Here is a 17,981-nt window from a genome sequence, read left to right as displayed (position 1 = left end):
CTATTTCAGTTTTAATTTGATAAATCGTGCGGTCCTTCTTAAAGGTAGGTTAGGCATTTTTTTTAATAAACACTTTTTTGTTATACTGGATGAAACTCTCTTTTCAAATCCTGATAGCAAGCAATAATGGAAGTGGTGTAAATATATATATATATATATATATATATATATATATATATATATATATATATATATATATATATATATATATATATATAAAAATATATATATAAAGAAATGTTCATCCAATCATTGCCTCCGGTCTAAATGCGATGATACGATGTCCCAGTGGCGTAACGAGTCAACACCGGGCCCTTAAGCAGGATTATCAAGGCGGGCCCCCCTACTACAACACGTGATGACGCTACACGCAAAAAAAAAAAAAATGGTGACGGCGCACCATAACACATTGTTACTGTTACTGTCACTGCTATATACACATAGGCCTAAGTCCAAATACATAAAAAATATGCTCACTTACATTATAGCTGCATTTTCCGGGCTTTCCTCTGTGCGAAGCTGTCAGGTCATAGGTTTAGTTACCTATGATCACGCGCGTGAACTCGACAATTGACTACTTTGGACTTCAACCGAAAACAGGAACTAAATACAGGTATTTGCGCTGGCTGATATAACATCATTTTTATTCATATCTTTCACATCTACTGCAGTCAGATTCACTCGTGTTCACTCTGAAGGAATCACTCAACATGGCTGGGCACTTGTATGACACATCAAGGATGATAAGAGAAATAAAAGCAGGTTTAAAATTAGACCCCATTCAAGTCACAAATTTTTAAATGAGGATAACACGGTGTAGGCAACACCGATTTTTATCGTTGTTCTCTGTATTGACAGCACTCCAAATTTACTAAAAATTGAGCTCAATGTTAAAATTGACCGGAGTTCTCCTTTAAGATCCAGATAGCGCGCACGGGCATTCTCAATTGACAGTATGGCAAGTCCAAAAAGACGACTCGATCTGTCCCATTGAGCTCCTGAGATAGCTTTTTATCAGTTTCAGTTTAGAAAAAGAACGCTCTGACAAAAAATTTGACGACTCCATATCTGTCTCAAGTTCACCGGTTTTTACTGTTTTGCACGCAATGCGCATGTTCACCCGGGGATTCCCCAGTCCCAATTCGAAACAAATTATACCAAATTCATCATTGTTCGTTTCAAACATTTATTTAATGATCAGTCAAATATGTTGTTGTCATTATTTATTCAAATCAATAAGCAAAAAATTAAAATGCGATCAGACTATTGTAGTAAAATGCGATAGGGGGACCCGCCTGGGCCTGTCAATCAATATCGTCCAGTCACGCGGGCGGGCCCCTGATTGGTCCGGGCCCGTAAGCAACCACTTACCCTGCTTACCGATAGTTACGCCCCTGCGATGTCCTACCTGCATGTCAACATATGTTTTTCCATATCTCCGTGCACTTTGCTCGCGCAGACATCACCCGTCATCAGCACTTTTCACGCTATGCAGAGTTGTCATCGGCGACGTAAACAAACACCAGCCACCTTTTACTGTTCCTCCTGAACCAAAACCACAAACTTATGCTGCGTTCACGTCATTACATAACCGTAATTACAAGATGGCAACCAGTGAAGTTCTACTCTTGAGCTGTGTTTCAGAGTAGTTCTACATCTAGTCAGGTGGTACATGAGCTCTGTAAGTTGTTTACGTTTATTATTATTGTAATGTTATGTTCTTTGAGTCATGAGGTAATAACGCCGTCTCTCGTGACACTTTGCAGACTCTGCTCTATCTGTGCGTTCATGTGTTTTGAAGGAGGCGTGGCTTTTGGAGATGCTTTGAAGGGAGGGTGGGATCTTGTGCTTTCAAAGCTAGCTTGCTATTGCTAGCCTCTCTGAAATTGCCTACCCTTCCTTTAAGTGTATTAATATTGCCGTGAACTGCATAAACCAAACAATATGCAAAACTTTTTTAATAGGAATTTTAGATCACAATCCACCATGTGACAAGCACACGGCTCCAATCCGTCCCCGACGGCTGCATTTTAACCCGATAAACGCATCATTACCAAAAAAAACATGGGAAACAGGAAGTACACACTTTCAGGGGAGCCATAAAACTTCAATTTATGTCCCATCATTTGTCCAGCAACCAGACGGGCCACATCCCTGATGCTTGGAGGGACGGCAGAGCTCAAACGCACCGGCATAATCTATGAGACACGTCTCAGCGTGAAGCTCCAGTCTAGATCTATGTGCGTCGCTCACTCAGAGGGGCATTATTAATGAGACCCCCGGTGAAATGTTAGTTTAAGGAACATACGGCCATCTTGCTTGCCGAGTCCTTTGGGAGACGAGAAAGAGAGACAATGGCATCTATTTTTTGGGGGGTGGAAGGGAGGGTCTCTACGGGACTCTAAACTCAAGGGGGAAGGGATTATATCCAGGTTCGCTGCACAGGACAAGAGCGCGGATCTGTGATGGCACATTCTGGAGTTTGACTAACAGAATGGCCTGTAAGAAACTCTAAAGACAGTGTCTGTGAGGTCGATTTCATTGATCTGCTTCTGGCTCAAGGTTTTTCCTTAGCTCGGTACTGCTGAGTGCTGTAAGATGGGCTCTGGATCTCGGATCAATACTGTGACTCATGGGTAATTCTTCCTTGTCAGACTACAGCGAGACTCAGGATAGAGGAATCCAAACATAGCATGTCTATGTTTAACCGTACGATCTCTCTTTATGACTAAAGCACATAAAAAACGGAATCAGCTTAGTTGTATTCAAATGCATGAAGTGAAATTTGAGATTTCTTTTAAAAGCAGCTAAAAGCATCTAATGGAACATTTATACAAGGTGTTTGCTGGATTTGACAGCAAGTTACACTGGCATTTAAGAATGTGAGAGTTGATATCACAAAATCATTGACCAAATTGTGCATCCCTAAAAATAAACTTGAGGTTTTGCCATGTTCAATTTGATTTTTCCCAAATCATCCATCCCTACATTTAAGTACTGATTTTACACATTTTTTTTACGATAAACATTTTTGGTACTTTGTTCGGTCTCCACTTGATGTCCAAACTGGGCCTAAAGCCCAAAACCAGCTGAGAACCAATTATCTAGATTACATTTCTTGTATTTTTGTTTGTCTGTCACTACTTAGTACAAGTTTATCGCCCAAAGTCAGCTAAAATTGACAAAAAAAAATCCTGGGAATGTCCTATATATATATATATGACAATATTAGAATGTTTTTTTTTTTCTTTTTAAAAATTCTTAAATTGCAGAAAGTTTTGCGTTACGGTTAGGTTGTATTATTTACAGAGACGTTATTTTTGGGAGATGCAAGGGTCCGTGGCTCTACCATTGGAGAAAGCATAATGGCTAACTTGGATCATGTGCCTTGATACCCAATCACATTACAGCCTTGACGTTAATGAATTTCATTCAGAGTTGTGCGACAGTCAATCACTGTTTGTGGATACTATAGAAATGAAGGAGAAGTGCCGTAAACTGAATCGTACCTGTTGCGACTCGCAATTGTCTGTGAATTCTCTTATAAAGCAGCATTTTCTTCAGTGTAAACTCTAAAACATTAGTTCTGGATTTATCTAAGTGCAAACATGTTGAAGATAAGCCAATGGGCTCTTGATTCATTAAATGATAAGCTATTTCCTCACAAACGCGTAGTGAAGCCTCTCCTCCATTGACATCCATTAAAAAAATTGCCTTGTCTCCTTCCCTGCATACCGCAGCATAAGAGTTGTTACACTTTTTTTGGCTAAGGTTGCAGGCTTGCCTTCAAGTGGCTTTGGTATTTATAATTAGCTTTATTTCGAAACAGTAGACGTTTAAGGAAAGTAGACGTGTTTGTGTGTGAGAGAGACAGACGTGATGAAGTCTCCCTGCATCCTCCATGAGGTTTTGCCATGCTACCAGTACAAAATGATGGTCTGGACAGTTCACTTGTGTTAATTTGTGTGTTTGCATGTTATGCTCAAGTTTATCCAACACTAATCCAAGTATCCAAGACTAATCCAAGAGCTAAGCCAATTTGAACCAGTCCGACAAATGTTGAGTTTGAGTATTGTTATGGTCACTGATGAAATCTTGTGTTGTAGGTCGTCATTGAATTCTCTGTCTGTTGATTTCTATGTAAATTGGCCGTGTTTCTTCAGTACCATCTGCTCTAGTTGGGCTCTGGCCGTGGCAGCATCACGACTCCAGATATTGGATGATCTCTGTAGTTCCGCCACACACACACACACACGCACGCACGCACGCACGCACGCACGCACAAGCACACGCACACACATGCTTAACTAGCTTTGTTCTAGTAACATTAACCCCAAAGTTTACTTAACGTTAACATTATTTACTTAATTTAGAAGTTATTTTCAGACTGTGCAGTGCACGTCCCCTGATGTCCCCAAAACAGCTTTTGTCACATTTAGCCCACTTAGGCCAAGTTTTTCCCCATAAATATGGCTAATCAAACCACACACACTGTATAGGAAATATCTAGTTTTTGTATACCCTGAGGTATAATGTAAATATAGTGGATCATTAAATGTTTTTCTTTCAGTATTAACATCTGATTCCAATATCGTACTACATATTTATTTACATTATATTGTAAGTTGCATTATACTAATTGCAGGCATAATAAGGTGGTGCTTTTTCTCACACAGGTGTATATACCATTTGCACAATCTAGATGTTATCTTTTTTTAAAGAAAATGCCTTTTTTTTGACGTAACAGATATTTTCATGTCATATATGTAAATATATTTTGGAATATATTTACACAAGTCATCCTATTCAAAACTTTAACCAACTCTTTTAAATTGGGTGTCTAGGGTGTCTATGTGATGTTAAGACCCAGCTTTGCTTCGCAGGAAGGGCTTAAACATCATCACAAATATTGATACTCGGAGGCGCAACACGTGGTTTTTAAGAACCAGGATGTAAACTAATGAACGAGATAATGTGTTTCCAGTTATTATTTTTTGTGGATTAAATGTCAATAATTGTTGTGCAGATTCTTCAGGGCAGGAGTTAAAATTCAATCAACCAGCAAACTCGATGTGAGTTCAATATTCCTTCGTGTCTTGGGGAAATGATTGAGGAGCTGTGCTTTTTTAATATATGATAAAATATACACTAAAAGTGTCTGCCTGCACCCCACCCCGTGTAGATCATTAGCATGTACATAAAGCTGCGACAGTGTTTTTCCGCTGGCACTGTTGTGATCATCTCTCTTGGTTTGAATGGATGCCAGGCTATGCACACACACATAGACACACGCATGCATTGCTCATTCTCGCATCATCCGTCTTTGAACATCAGAATATGTAAGTATTTTGTCTGGAGGGTGTGCGCGTGTGTGTGTGTGTTTAAGATGACGGGGCGGCCTGCTACCCAGTTTAACCCTGGAAGAGCGCGTCCTCCTGAGGAGATGTGAGCATGTTTTTTTTTTTTTTAAAGCTAGATCTCCAGGGAACGACAGACTGTTATAGAGTGTGATATATTCTGTGCACGATGGCGGTCATACAGTTTTCAGAAAGTTATTTATATTCAACTGTTCCAATATCACATAATTTAAAGGACAAGTTCGATATTTTACACTTAAAGCCCTGATTACAGATCGTATCTGATGAAATATAACGGTTAAGGTTAAAATTTGGACACATGCTCCTGTCCCGAGAATTTTAGTTTTATTTCGCTTTCCCCCCACACCCCCACAATGGTTGTCTATGTGCACTGGCAGATTCCTTCCTAAAACACATTAAACTTTCGTTTACAAAGACGTGAAACTCACCGAGTGGTCAGGGGTGTTCACTGATATGATCCCAAAAAAAAACGCTGAAAAAGATGCTTTCCAACAGGTTTTATCGTAGTTTTTGTCCACCTCCATTGACTTGTATTGAATGTGCTGTGTGAGGTGCGGTATTCCTCCGCCGCTTCTTCTTCTGCTTCTTCTGTGTATTCAATGAAATGCCAGCGGTTTGCTTGCAATCGGCAAAGGTGCATTATCGCCACCAACTGGTGTCTATTATTCAAGCTCTCAACGGAAGAATCTGGGTGTGACGCGTTTGGCAAAATAGGTCCACAAACGCTAAATAAAACTAAAATTCTCGGGACAGGAGCATGTGTCCAAATTTTAATCTTAACCGTTCTATTTCATCAGATACGATCTGTAAACAGTGCTTTAGGTGTAAAATACCGAACTTGTCCTTTATGTTTTGAGTTGGAATGGTAAATGCATTGATTAGTAGCACTGTCTTTAAAGGCATCATGAACTATCATTTTCAATGCATTTGCACACTTTGAAAATTAAAATTGATCAGGAAATAATGTATAACTTGCTCTTTCCAAGAGGATTTGAATACTTTTAATACATTCTGATACATCAGCATAAAAGTCATTAGACATTTTCACATTTTGATAAAAGACTTACATTAATGTTTAGTGATGAATCATGCATATTATGAGCGGGAACATTTATTAGGAAAGCAAAAATGATTTCATGTTGACTTAAAAAGGCCGCTGTGACTGTCTCTCTCCTGTCCAGAGTCGAATGGATCGTCGAGAGACTCTGATGCGCAGTCAGGTCTCTGTGGTCTTGTTATGAAACGGATCCGTCATGTCTGTGAGCCCATCACTGTGTCATAAAGTGTTCGGACATCATACAGAAGTTCAAACGAGGTCTAACAGAAAGACGAGTGTAAATTTATCCTCTGGAGGAGAGAGAGAGAGAGAGACAGGTTTATTTCATTTATATGCAAGATATATGGAAGAGAGCTGCAGAAAAAAGCAGCCAGCCTAGGACTGAACGCCTATACACCTTGCATATTCATTAAAATGATAAATGCATATTGGTCACAGATATTACATTGTCATGCACAAGATACAGATATGATTGATGCATTTAGTTTTTTGAGAACTAACTACAGAATTTTTGCAAGATTAGTGCCATGATTTTTGTATGAGGCTTTGTTCTCTGAAATATGTCTATGCAATTTTCTTTAACGTGTGTACAGACAGAAATTATGGCTACAAAATCTACACGCGTTCTATTGTTTTCTTCATTTTTTTTTCAGTCATTAAAAAAAAAAGCTTTTTTTGTTTATTAAAATAAAGCTGAATATAAATTTAAACATAGATGAAAACCTAAACTTGAAACACTAAAATTATTTAAAAAAAGGAAATAAAATAGAAATATTACCCACACACACATTTTTGTTTGGACAAAAGCACATTGAAATTACTAAAATTAAAGTGAAAATATAAAAATAAAAGCTGATTCATTTCAAAATATGATTTTGTGATGTATTTCTGAATATTTTAAGATGCTTTCAATGCAATTTTACTCTAAGGACGAGACACCTTGTGTATACACATTCTCTCACGTGTCTCTGTTTAGTATAATTTTCTTAACACCAGCTTGAACACGAGATTAAACCGCATGTGAGCCAGTTCTGTCTCTGCATGGCTTCACGAAGGTAATGAAAATCTGTTTCTGGCTTTATGTTGCAGGTCGTCTCATAAAGGCTGTTTCACGCAGCCCGAGGCAAATGAACCACATGTCAGAGAATATGACTTCAGGAAACATTTACTAAAACCTGTCCGGTGACTTGAAAGAATGCCACAACAGTGATTAGCATGTGCGAGGAGTAATCAGAAGCCCTGCTTATATCCTGTCCAGAATTAAATTGTTCTTACACGTACAAACTCGCCTGCTTAACAAGACGATCCATAAATTCACAGAATTCCTATATAGCAATGGCTATTTAAATAGCTGAAGAAGCCTCTGTGCTTCCGTCACACCTCGCTCGGTTACACCTCTAGAGAGATCAGAGCTATTCTTATCCTGATGAATGATGTGTATGTTCATCTCACATGAGCTAAGAAAACCCCATGTGATCTCTGTCAGGAGTCAGGACCTCCGCATGCATTGTCATTTTAGCATTAGTTATACAGTATAGTTTTGTTATTAAAGAGAACCTATTATGGTACTGGGCTACTCCGCAGTGGTACGACCCGAGCCAGTCTAAAATAGTCCGAATATAAACATTTATTATAGGTGTACTGTAGTGATTCGGGATAAGACAAAAACGCAGTTTGGAAAATGGATTCATGATGTACTCGCTCGCTTTATAATTTTTGTACATTTTGAACACAAAACTTACGGACTGCGGCTTTAAGGCTGAAGCAGGTGGGATTTGTGCATCAGCATCGTTTAGCCTGTTTCCAGTCAGTATTTCAATTGAAATCAATGGGATTTTGAGTGAATGTTTTTTGAATCAGAACCCATTGATTGTAGCTGAAGACATGGAAATTGAAGTAATTCATGAGCTGAATGCAGCAGGTGAGGATGAAGAAGTGAAATAATGTAAGCGATCAGTAATGGTACCTGACAAACACATGACTAAGCACAGGCCGAACCACATGTTCGATGTCTCGCCAGTACGTCAAAGCAGAAAATCATCTGGTGTTATCATGTCATTTAAGTGTGGATGACCTAATAGTCACAGTTACGCACTAGAACATCTTCCTCTTACGGTATATGTTTGGGATCTTCCTATGGTGTTTTTTTTATGCCTCAGAACTTGGTTCTTGTTTTTGCATGTTCTCCTTGAGACAATGAAGGGGAACACTCAAGTTCAACTGTGAATGAAGCCCTTTGTTTACTTGAATGAAATGCACCTGAGGTTTGTTAGATGCTTGTGTGTGTGTGTGTGTGTGTGTGTAACAGCACTGAGGTTAATTTAATTACCAGAGACCAGACCAAAGTCCCTGAGACTTACTCACTTCCTCATTCCTGCTGTTTCACTGGTCTTTGTCTTTAAAATATCAGTGAATTTATTTGTTATTTTCAACGTTTGTTCAGATCCTTTTTTTATTCTGTATTCATATATTATTAATTATTATTTGTATAACTATTTATTTATCTATGTAATTTTTTTATGTATTTGTCTTTTTATTTTATTTTTTTATATGTATTTTTGACATTTTATTGCAATAGGACAGTATAGAATAGACAGGAAGCGAAATGGGAGAGAGAGGGGGATGGGATCGGGAAAGGTCCATGAGTCGGGACTCGAACTCGGGTCACCGAAACACATTTGTGCTATTTGTCAGCATGCTGCCCACGAGGCTACAAGCTCCAACATGTATTTAGTTATCTCATTTTTTTAAATTTCATTATCCAATCACACTCTCTCTCTCAGATTTGTTTGTATTTAACTATTTATTTACCAATTTATCTATGTAATTTTTATTTATTTATGTATTTAGTTATCAAATTATTTTATTATTAATTTCATCATGCTATTGTTCTCTTTTTATTTATTTAATTTTAAATCATTTTAATTTTTAAATTGATGTGCAAGTGTTTTTAAGACATTTGACTTTAAGACTTAAAAACTTTAAGACCTCCAATCTGTGTTTAGTTTAACTTTGTGTGTGTGTGTGTGTGTGTGTGTGTGTGTGTGTGTGTGTGTGTGTGTGTGTGTGTGTGTGTGTGTGTGTGTGTGTGTGTGTGAGATAAAAGAGACCATAGTGATGACAGGCCTCTGCTAAATGTGACAGTGCTGTCTGAAATGTGAGTCCACATGGGCGTTGTTAGTCTGTGTGTGTGTGTTTTGTTGGTCAGGTCTATTGTGTCTATTGTGAGGACTAAAATGTCTCCACAAGGATAGTTCAACCTGGAATCAGCTATAGGCCAGTCAACAATCTCCAAGTGGAAAATGGCTGAATAAACGCATAAATAACGTTTGTGTGAGGGACAGATTTAGGGTTAGGCTATATAAAATATCATTAGCTCAGCTATAAACAATAGAGGTCAATTGAAAGTCCCCCACCATGAAAGACAAGTGTAAAGGGTTTCACACGTCCACATGGACCCTGTGCTCAAACAACAGACCCTGTCTGTCTCAAACAGTCATTCACCAGCTGTGTGTGTGCACGCGTTTAGTGTTTCTGTGACTTTAACACACCCGTGTTGTTTTTGATCGTGTTTTTTTTTTCTTCTACTGCCTTTTCAATGTCTGTTTGCTTGTGGCTAAAGTGTGTTTACAGGTAATACAGTTTCCTATTTGTATTGTCTGTGTGTTTTTCTCAATCTCTGCTATCATGTTACACCATTCATGGCGAGTCAGTCACAGATCAAACTCATAGTTTTTCTCGTTCACCTGTGACATCACATCAGGGAAGGCACAGCCTCTTAAAGCAGGCACACACACACACACACAGTCTCTCTCTCACACACTCTCTCAGCGTCCAGTGGGATCTGCTTTTTTTTACGGGAATACTGGTGTGATTGCTTGTCGGTATGCTGAGAGGTTTTTGGTAAGGTGAAGTTTTACAGACTATTCAGATTCAGCTTTTTTTATTGTTGTTAACTAGTGGTTAGTGATAGACTTATATTTGGTCATTTTGAGTAAATTTTGTGTAAAAGCAATGTTCATTTTGTAAAAAAAAAAAAAAAAATTGTATTGTGTGTGTGTGTATATTAGCATTGTTCTCTCTAGATATCTATGTTGGCATTGATTAACACACATCATATTACTACTACTGCTGGCGGTGTGTATGTGTTTTAGATAAATATAGTTTGTTTTATCAATGTCCAGCTTGGTATGTGCATTTTTTAAAGCACAAATAATCCATGTAGTCTCTGTATAAGCATTAGTATGAGCACATAAAAGTAAAACCTATACATGATGATAATAATAGTTTTAAATGGAGAATAACATGTCAAGCTGCAGGACATGTCAGCTTCCCGAAAGGTTTACAGCAAAGATGGGGCTGTTTTTGGACTGTTTGCTCCTTTCAGAAAAGATTCATAAATGAAAACTCTTTAACACTTTTGTTTGGGAAACGCACATTCACTATTAACTAGGAGTTTTCTCTCAATAAACTCCTAATTACTACTACCTATTGATAGTTAGTAAGATGTTAGTTGTGGATACATTTAGGTGTGGGGTGAGATTAAGGGATCAAGATTATGGTCATGTAGAATAAGGCATTAATATGTGCTTCATAAGTACTAATAAACAACCAATATGCTAGTAAAATGCAAGCTAATAAGCAACCAGCCTAGTTAATATTGAATAGTGTTCCCTAATCTAAAGTGTTACTGAAAACTCACTTACATTCATTTATGCTTTAGTTTGTTGTGTTTTATAAGTGACAAATTACTATTAATATTACTCATATTAGGGTTAGTGATTTGAATAAATAAACACACACACATACATGCATATACACACACATTTTTGAAACAAGTCTCTTAGGCTCACCAAGGCTGCTTTTATTTGATTAAAATACAGTAAAACAGTAATATTGTGAAATAAATAATTAAAATTAAATAAAAATGTATATTCGAATACATTTGAACGTATAATTTATTCCTGTGATTTTCAGCATCATTACTCATGTCGTAAGTGTCACATGATCCTTCAGAAATATTTCTTCTTATTATAATAAATATTGAAATCAGTTGAGCTGCGTAATACTTTTGTGGAAACCGTGATGGTTCAGTGGGTGTTTCCCTCCTATCTTAGCTTGTTTTTCCCCCCCTGCTGTGTCCTAGTTTAATCTAAATACACTAAATACTATTAAAAGAAGATTGGTGGTAATGTAGTAAATCTAATTATGTCTGCAGTTAAATTCCAGCAACCCCTGCTGTTGATTTACTTAAGCCCCTCCCCTTTTCACTAACTCTAGCTCTAAATGGTTGTTTCAGATTTTGCCACGCCCACAGCTGAAGATGTCAGACAATGGGGAAGTAGAAGACAAGCCGCCAGCTCCGCCCATGAGAAACACCAGCACAATGATTGGCTCGTCCAGTAAAGACTCAGGCCCTCTCAATCACGGCTCCAAACCTCTGCCGCCCAACCCAGAGGACAAGAGGAGAAAAGAAGGCTTCATCCGATCCATACTCACCGGAGGAGGAGACAAGAGTGAGTGACAATTATTGCCACTAGCTAGTATAGTTTTCTACAAGGACACAAATCATCTTCCTCAGCAGGCCTTTTGGCAGCTCAGAAAAGTAATGATTTAAATTAGGAATTTCTATTGGCAATCATTCAGGGTTAGCTTCAGGGTCAAAGGTCACGATGAGCACAAGCAGTTTATTAGACATTTATGGCCATAAACCTTTGACCTTTGATGTTTCATTTATTCAGAATAATGAACACAGTTCTGCTGGGTTATTTCTCCTTAATTTGGAATCAGATTTTCACACTTTCTCAATTGATGACATGCGTCCACTCATGTCTCCGTGTCAAGCGTTCGTCTCGCTCTTGCACTCCTGCGTCCTGAGCGGCTCGTGTTTCAGGAAGCCTGTTTTGTGTTAATTACCAGCCCGTTAACACATCATTAATATTAAAGACCCTGCCTGGCTTCAGCATGGAGCAGATGAGGATGAGATCCAGCCGTTGTTTAATAGGCATTAGCAGCATCCGCTCAGATCCGACACACACAGGAACTGGAGCAGAACGCAATAGCTACGTTGAGACTGTGCCAGACCGTGTTTATACTGTAATATTGTCTTTATGAAAATCAGCACTGATCCAAAAAACGAATGAGCCTAAAATGGCTGACTGTATTTACTAAAAGGAGATTTCTCAAAAACTAGGGGTTGGTGTGATCCTTTAGAGAATATTCCAGAAGTATCAATAAATAAATAAATATACAATAAGAACAATCGAAATGTGCATACTCTTTTGGCGTAAATCAATGCGTATGGCCGTCTGCCGGAAGCTAGTTATTTTAGTCGATAAAGTTTTAAATATGGATATTTTTCTTACACGAATGCATCGCTTCACTTCAGAAGGCCTTTATTAACCCCCGCAGATCTGTGTCGAGCACTTTAATCATGAATAGATGCGCTTTAATGGACTTCCAAAGTCAAACAGCCATTCATTTACATTATCAAGCTTTTTCGGAGATTGATTTCGGATCCAGCCCATGGCATAAATATATATATAAACATCCTCTCACTTTCAACAGTTTTTTAGTTTCTTCACATGTGTGGATATTATGAATATTCAGAATTCAACAACTGAGATGTAAACTGAACAAATTTCACAGATGTTTGATAAACAAAAATGGATTAATGAGTCCCTGAATAAAGGGGGGTCGATATCAAAAGTAGTGGTCAGTATCTGTTGTGGCCATCAGTGCATCTCATCCTCATGGACCGAGACAGATCTGTCAGTTATTGGTTTTCAGTTATAAGATGTTACTTCGCTCTTCCACAATAAGGCCGTGTGTCCACCAAAATGTTTTTTTCACGTGGCTGGTGTATTTTTTCAATTGTTTTCAAAGGGAGCAATTGTTTTTTTTTCAGGCTGAAGCTTTGAGCGCTCAGTGTTTTTTACAGGTCGCCGAGAGTTGAAGAATGTTCAACTTTGGGTAAAACGCTGCGCTCATCACTGTCACTTTTTTCCCAGCCGTCCAATCACAGTGGAGGAGGGGCGGGATTAATACCACACTGACCAACCGCAACATTCTGCTTGTACAACGTCAACAGATGACAACAACAAGCACAATAACGGAACAAAATCATTTAAAACAAGAGCCAGAGAAAATACTTTATATTAAAATGTCAATACAATGTAAAGTCAAGACAGAAACAAAATATGTGTGAAATGAGATGGTAGTAACACTCAGGTTCACTCGGATATTCAGTATCATAACAAGCAAAGTGTCTCAACTGAAAAAAATGCTGCGCTGCCAAATCTCTCTCAAGCGCCCATAGCTATAGCTAGGCGTTTTCAGCTGGCTTGAAATTCTTTGGTGGACACACGGCCTAACACCTACAATTTCCCGAACATATCTGAGGGGACACATATGGTTACACGTGGTTTGGCACTGCAAGGACGATGAGCCGTTCTTCCTGTCTCCCTGTGGCACTGTCTTAGGCGTCTTACATTTTGGGCATTGCAGTTTATTGCTCTGGGCACATCTGTGTCCCTCATGCCTCCTGCAGCGGGACTATGGCAGGTTCAAGTTATTTTAACGGTCTAACACTTGTAAACAGGTTCTTTTGCAAAAATGGTTTAATGAGCAAGCATGAAAAACATTGTTTAAACATCTACATTTGAATATCCATGAACTGTTTTTCTCTTCTCCCACCCCACTATGTGTCCACCCTTATCTTCGTCCCTCAGCCAACAAGAAGAAGGAGCGTCCAGAGATCTCTCTACCGTCGGACTTTGAGCACACCATCCATGTTGGCTTTGATGCAGTCACTGGAGAGTTCACTGTAAGTGTGAGCAACAAATATTTTTCAGCACAATGCTCACATGGTCTATGTTGAAGAAAAAAAGAAGCCATTTTTACACATGCATATATTTCTGTATAATAATTACACAATCTGTTTGTGACTCCACATTTAATTGCATATCTGGATAGTTTGAGATGAAATCGTTTTCATCCAAACACTTTGAACAACATTTTGACTTTTTATTGACTATAAAGATTAAATAATCCCTGTTTCAGTGGTAAATTAAGACTAATTCTAGCTAAATATAAAATTAAATTTCAATAAGAACTTCTTAATTAGCACATTGAGGCTAAAATCTGAACAAACTCCACCTGATTATAAATATAAAAATCCAAAGCAAGCAAGAAAAAAGGATAAACTGGAAGAATAATCGCTGAAGACTGATTCCACCGATTTGACACTGGAGTTCTCAAATAGAGAGAATGAACGCATTAACCTCTGGGTCCAGGTCTATCCTTCCTCTTTACAATTGGTTTATTATGTTTGATAAGATATTAAATGAGCTGTGCTCTTTGTCTGAACCATAAATCAGCTGCACATTTCCCCTGTGTACAACAGAGAGGAGTTCAGTGTGCCTAATGAGTGTCAATGAGAGCCGGTGGGTCAGAACCACGTTACCTCGCCAACAGAGACGTTTAAATTACTTCAGTCCATTAGACCTTAAACTGACGCCGGTGGTCAGATAACCACTAACACACTCATTCTGATCAGAACACAGCTGTACTGTGACCATATTTATCTGTCTGTCCAATTTACCTTTGCTTTTGCCACAAGTGTGCTTCTGAAAGCCTCATTGTCACTCTAATAATGATTGACTAATAATGATTAACAGGGTTTAGACGGTTTTCAGTACTGTTTTATTTGTGGCTCTCCATGTAGGGCATGCCGGAGCAGTGGGCACGGTTACTCCAGACATCCAACATCACCAAACTGGAGCAGAAGAAGAATCCTCAGGCGGTTCTAGACGTGCTTAAATTCTACGACTCTAAAGAAACGAACAACAGCCAGAAATACATGAGCTTTACAGGTGTGACATATATACACATGTATGAACATATATATTTTATATATATATTAATTTAATAATTATATAGTAGGATACTGTATTTATATAGTGTATATATATATACACTATATAATATGAATAGAGTATGAATGAATATAGTATGTTTATGTATGAATATAGTGTTTGTGTGTGTGTGTATATATATATATATATATATATATATATATATATATATATATATATATATATACGTGTATATATATATATATATATATATATATATATATATATTCATTGTAAATAAATACAATGAATATATCTTATATGTATACCTATGTGTAGTTTTTATATAAATATGTGTACTTTGTATATAAAAATAATACAATTTCATATTTATTTATTTATCAAATATCTTGTCAATGGATAATCACATTTGATATTTTTCATCTTTTTGATATGTGTATATATATATATATATATATATATATATATATATATATATATATATATATATTGTAATACTGGCCTTCATTCATGACAGATGAGCAGACCGAAGAATGAATTGATGATTTGTAAATCTTTCATAAATTCTTAATTCAATTCAGTGTCACAATTTCCATAATGTGTTTTGCTGTGTCAAATAAATATGATCATTTTATGATACAATACAATGGCTTTAAATCAGTCATCAGCCACCGAATCCTTATAAATCAGCAACAGCAGTTAAAAAAAAAAAAAAAAAAAAACAGTATCAGTGTGATGTTGTCTAAAGATTACTTCTATGGCTCTTTCTCATTGCTCATTCGTCTCTTTTTAATTTCAGATAAAGGTGTGGATAACTACAGCTCTTCCAACACAGTGGTGAGTCATTGTGACTGTGTTTTCCAGCTTTATTTGTGACATGCTGAGAGGAGTTTGAGGTCAGGAGGGGAATGTGGACAAATGTCCTCTCCACTCACATGACAGATTGACAAAAGACTGGACAGAAGGAAGTTTGCCATGGGGAAGCGCGGAAGAGAGGAGGGAGCTGAGAGCTGATATGGGGGGTTTAAAACAGGAGAGATGCAGTGAACAACAAGGTGACAGAGTCCCGTAAGGGCTGCCCACTCAACAGAAGGACAGAATATATGCCAGCCACTCCAGGCGATGCCAGCGGGTTCATCTCTCTCTCTCTCGCTCGCTCTCTCTCTGCACTGTGAATCAGCATGTTTTTTGTGCAGTTCTCCTGCTGAGTAGTGCTGTAGTGAGTACTGAGTAGTGCTGCGACTGAAACAGGTTAGCTGCAGAGCAAGATGGAGAGTAAACTTTTAGTGGACGCACTGGTTATGGTGTGTCTGGTGGTGGAATGATGAGGCCTGTGGAGCTCAGCGGTGAATAACGCAGCACCGCTCTCGTGGTTGGCATGTTGGCGTTGGGTTTGTTTTGCAGCCATGTTGTGATGTCAGTCGGTCAGCCCCACTTCCTGCTTGGCTTGTTTCAGAACTCCAAGACCGTTTCCGAGACCCCTGCCGTGGCCACCGTCTCCGAGGATGATGACGAGGATGAAGCCACGCCCCCACCCACGATCGCACCCCGTCCCGAGCACACCAAATCTGTGAGTATTTGCTTACGGGATATGGGGAAAAGTGCTTTTTGCTTGATTTGATTTAGTCTCTCTTTCACGGTCTGTATCACTTTTAGTTGAATGTGCTTGACTGAAAATGCAGTGTTTGTCATGCCAAAGTTGTCAATGTAGATTATCAGTGTACTTTTTACAAGAAAATACAATTTCAGTGTTTGTTCTTCAAAATTTCACATTTCATTTGGTATGTTACTAGCCTTTTCTTGGTAATTATTTGTGAAATTTACTAGCAATCGAAAATTCAAAGTAAATCATATACCTTTTTTTAAAGTGAAAAAGTTAAAAGTAAAATAAAATAAAAATAGTAAAGTAAAACAGGTAACGCTTTACAATAGGTTTCATTAGTTAACTACATTAGTTACATGAACTAAGAATGAACAATACTTCTACAGCATTTGTTAACATTAGTTAATGCAATGTGAACTAGCATGAACAAACAATGAACAACTATATTTTATTAACTAACATTAACAAAGATTAATAAATACTGTGCAAAGTAAATATTGTCATTGTTAGTTTAAATTTGAGTAGGTTAGTAGGTTTTTGTGGTTGGTTTCTAGGTGGTTGCTAGATAGATGCATAGGGTAGTTGCCAAGGGTGTTTTTTTAGTAGTTGCAAGGTGGCTAGGCTAGTAGATTGTGGTGGTTGGTTGGTTGATAGATAGATGGATGGATGGATGGATGGATGGATGGATGGATGGATGGATGGATGGATGGATGGATGGATGGATAGAAGGGTGGACGGATGGATGATGGATAGATAGATGGATAGATAGATGGATAGAAGGGTGGACGGACGGACGGGCAGACGGCCGGACGGATGGATGGATGGATGGATTGATGGATGGATGGATGGATGGATGGATGGATAGATGGATAGATGAAAAGAAGGGTGGACGGACTGACGGGCAGACGGCCGGACGGATGGATGATGGATGGATGGATGGATGGATGGATGGATGGATGGATGGATGGATGGATGGATGGATGGATGGATGGATGGATGATAGATGGATGGATAGATAGATCGATAGATAGATAGACAGACAGACAGACAGAGAAAAACAGATAGAT

General features: G+C 38.2%; 1 protein-coding gene across 3 annotated transcripts in view; it reads left to right on the top strand.

Annotated features, from left to right (window-relative positions):
- pak1 (p21 protein (Cdc42/Rac)-activated kinase 1) overlaps positions 1-17,981 on the top strand; it is a 45,107-nt gene that overhangs the window by 14,814 nt on the left and 12,312 nt on the right. For 2 of the 3 annotated variants that reach the window (XM_079620131.1, XM_079620130.1), the window contains exons 2-6: positions 11,735-11,951; positions 14,166-14,260; positions 15,161-15,308; positions 16,111-16,148; positions 16,768-16,881. In XM_079620131.1, the coding sequence (XP_079476257.1) occupies positions 11,759-11,951; positions 14,166-14,260; positions 15,161-15,308; positions 16,111-16,148; positions 16,768-16,881 (588 nt within the window). In that variant the 5' untranslated portion in view covers positions 11,735-11,758. Of the gene's footprint in view, positions 1-10,247; positions 10,339-11,734; positions 11,952-14,165; positions 14,261-15,160; positions 15,309-16,110; positions 16,149-16,767; positions 16,882-17,981 lie in introns of those variants that run through there. The other variant, XM_079620132.1, reaches the window with a different exon arrangement.

The sequence above is a fragment of the Phoxinus phoxinus genome (genome assembly GCF_949152265.1).
Source record: "Phoxinus phoxinus genome assembly, chromosome: 8".
NCBI classification, from domain to species: Eukaryota; Metazoa; Chordata; class Actinopteri; order Cypriniformes; family Leuciscidae; genus Phoxinus; species Phoxinus phoxinus.
This window is presented reverse-complemented; position numbering and strand designations above follow the sequence as displayed.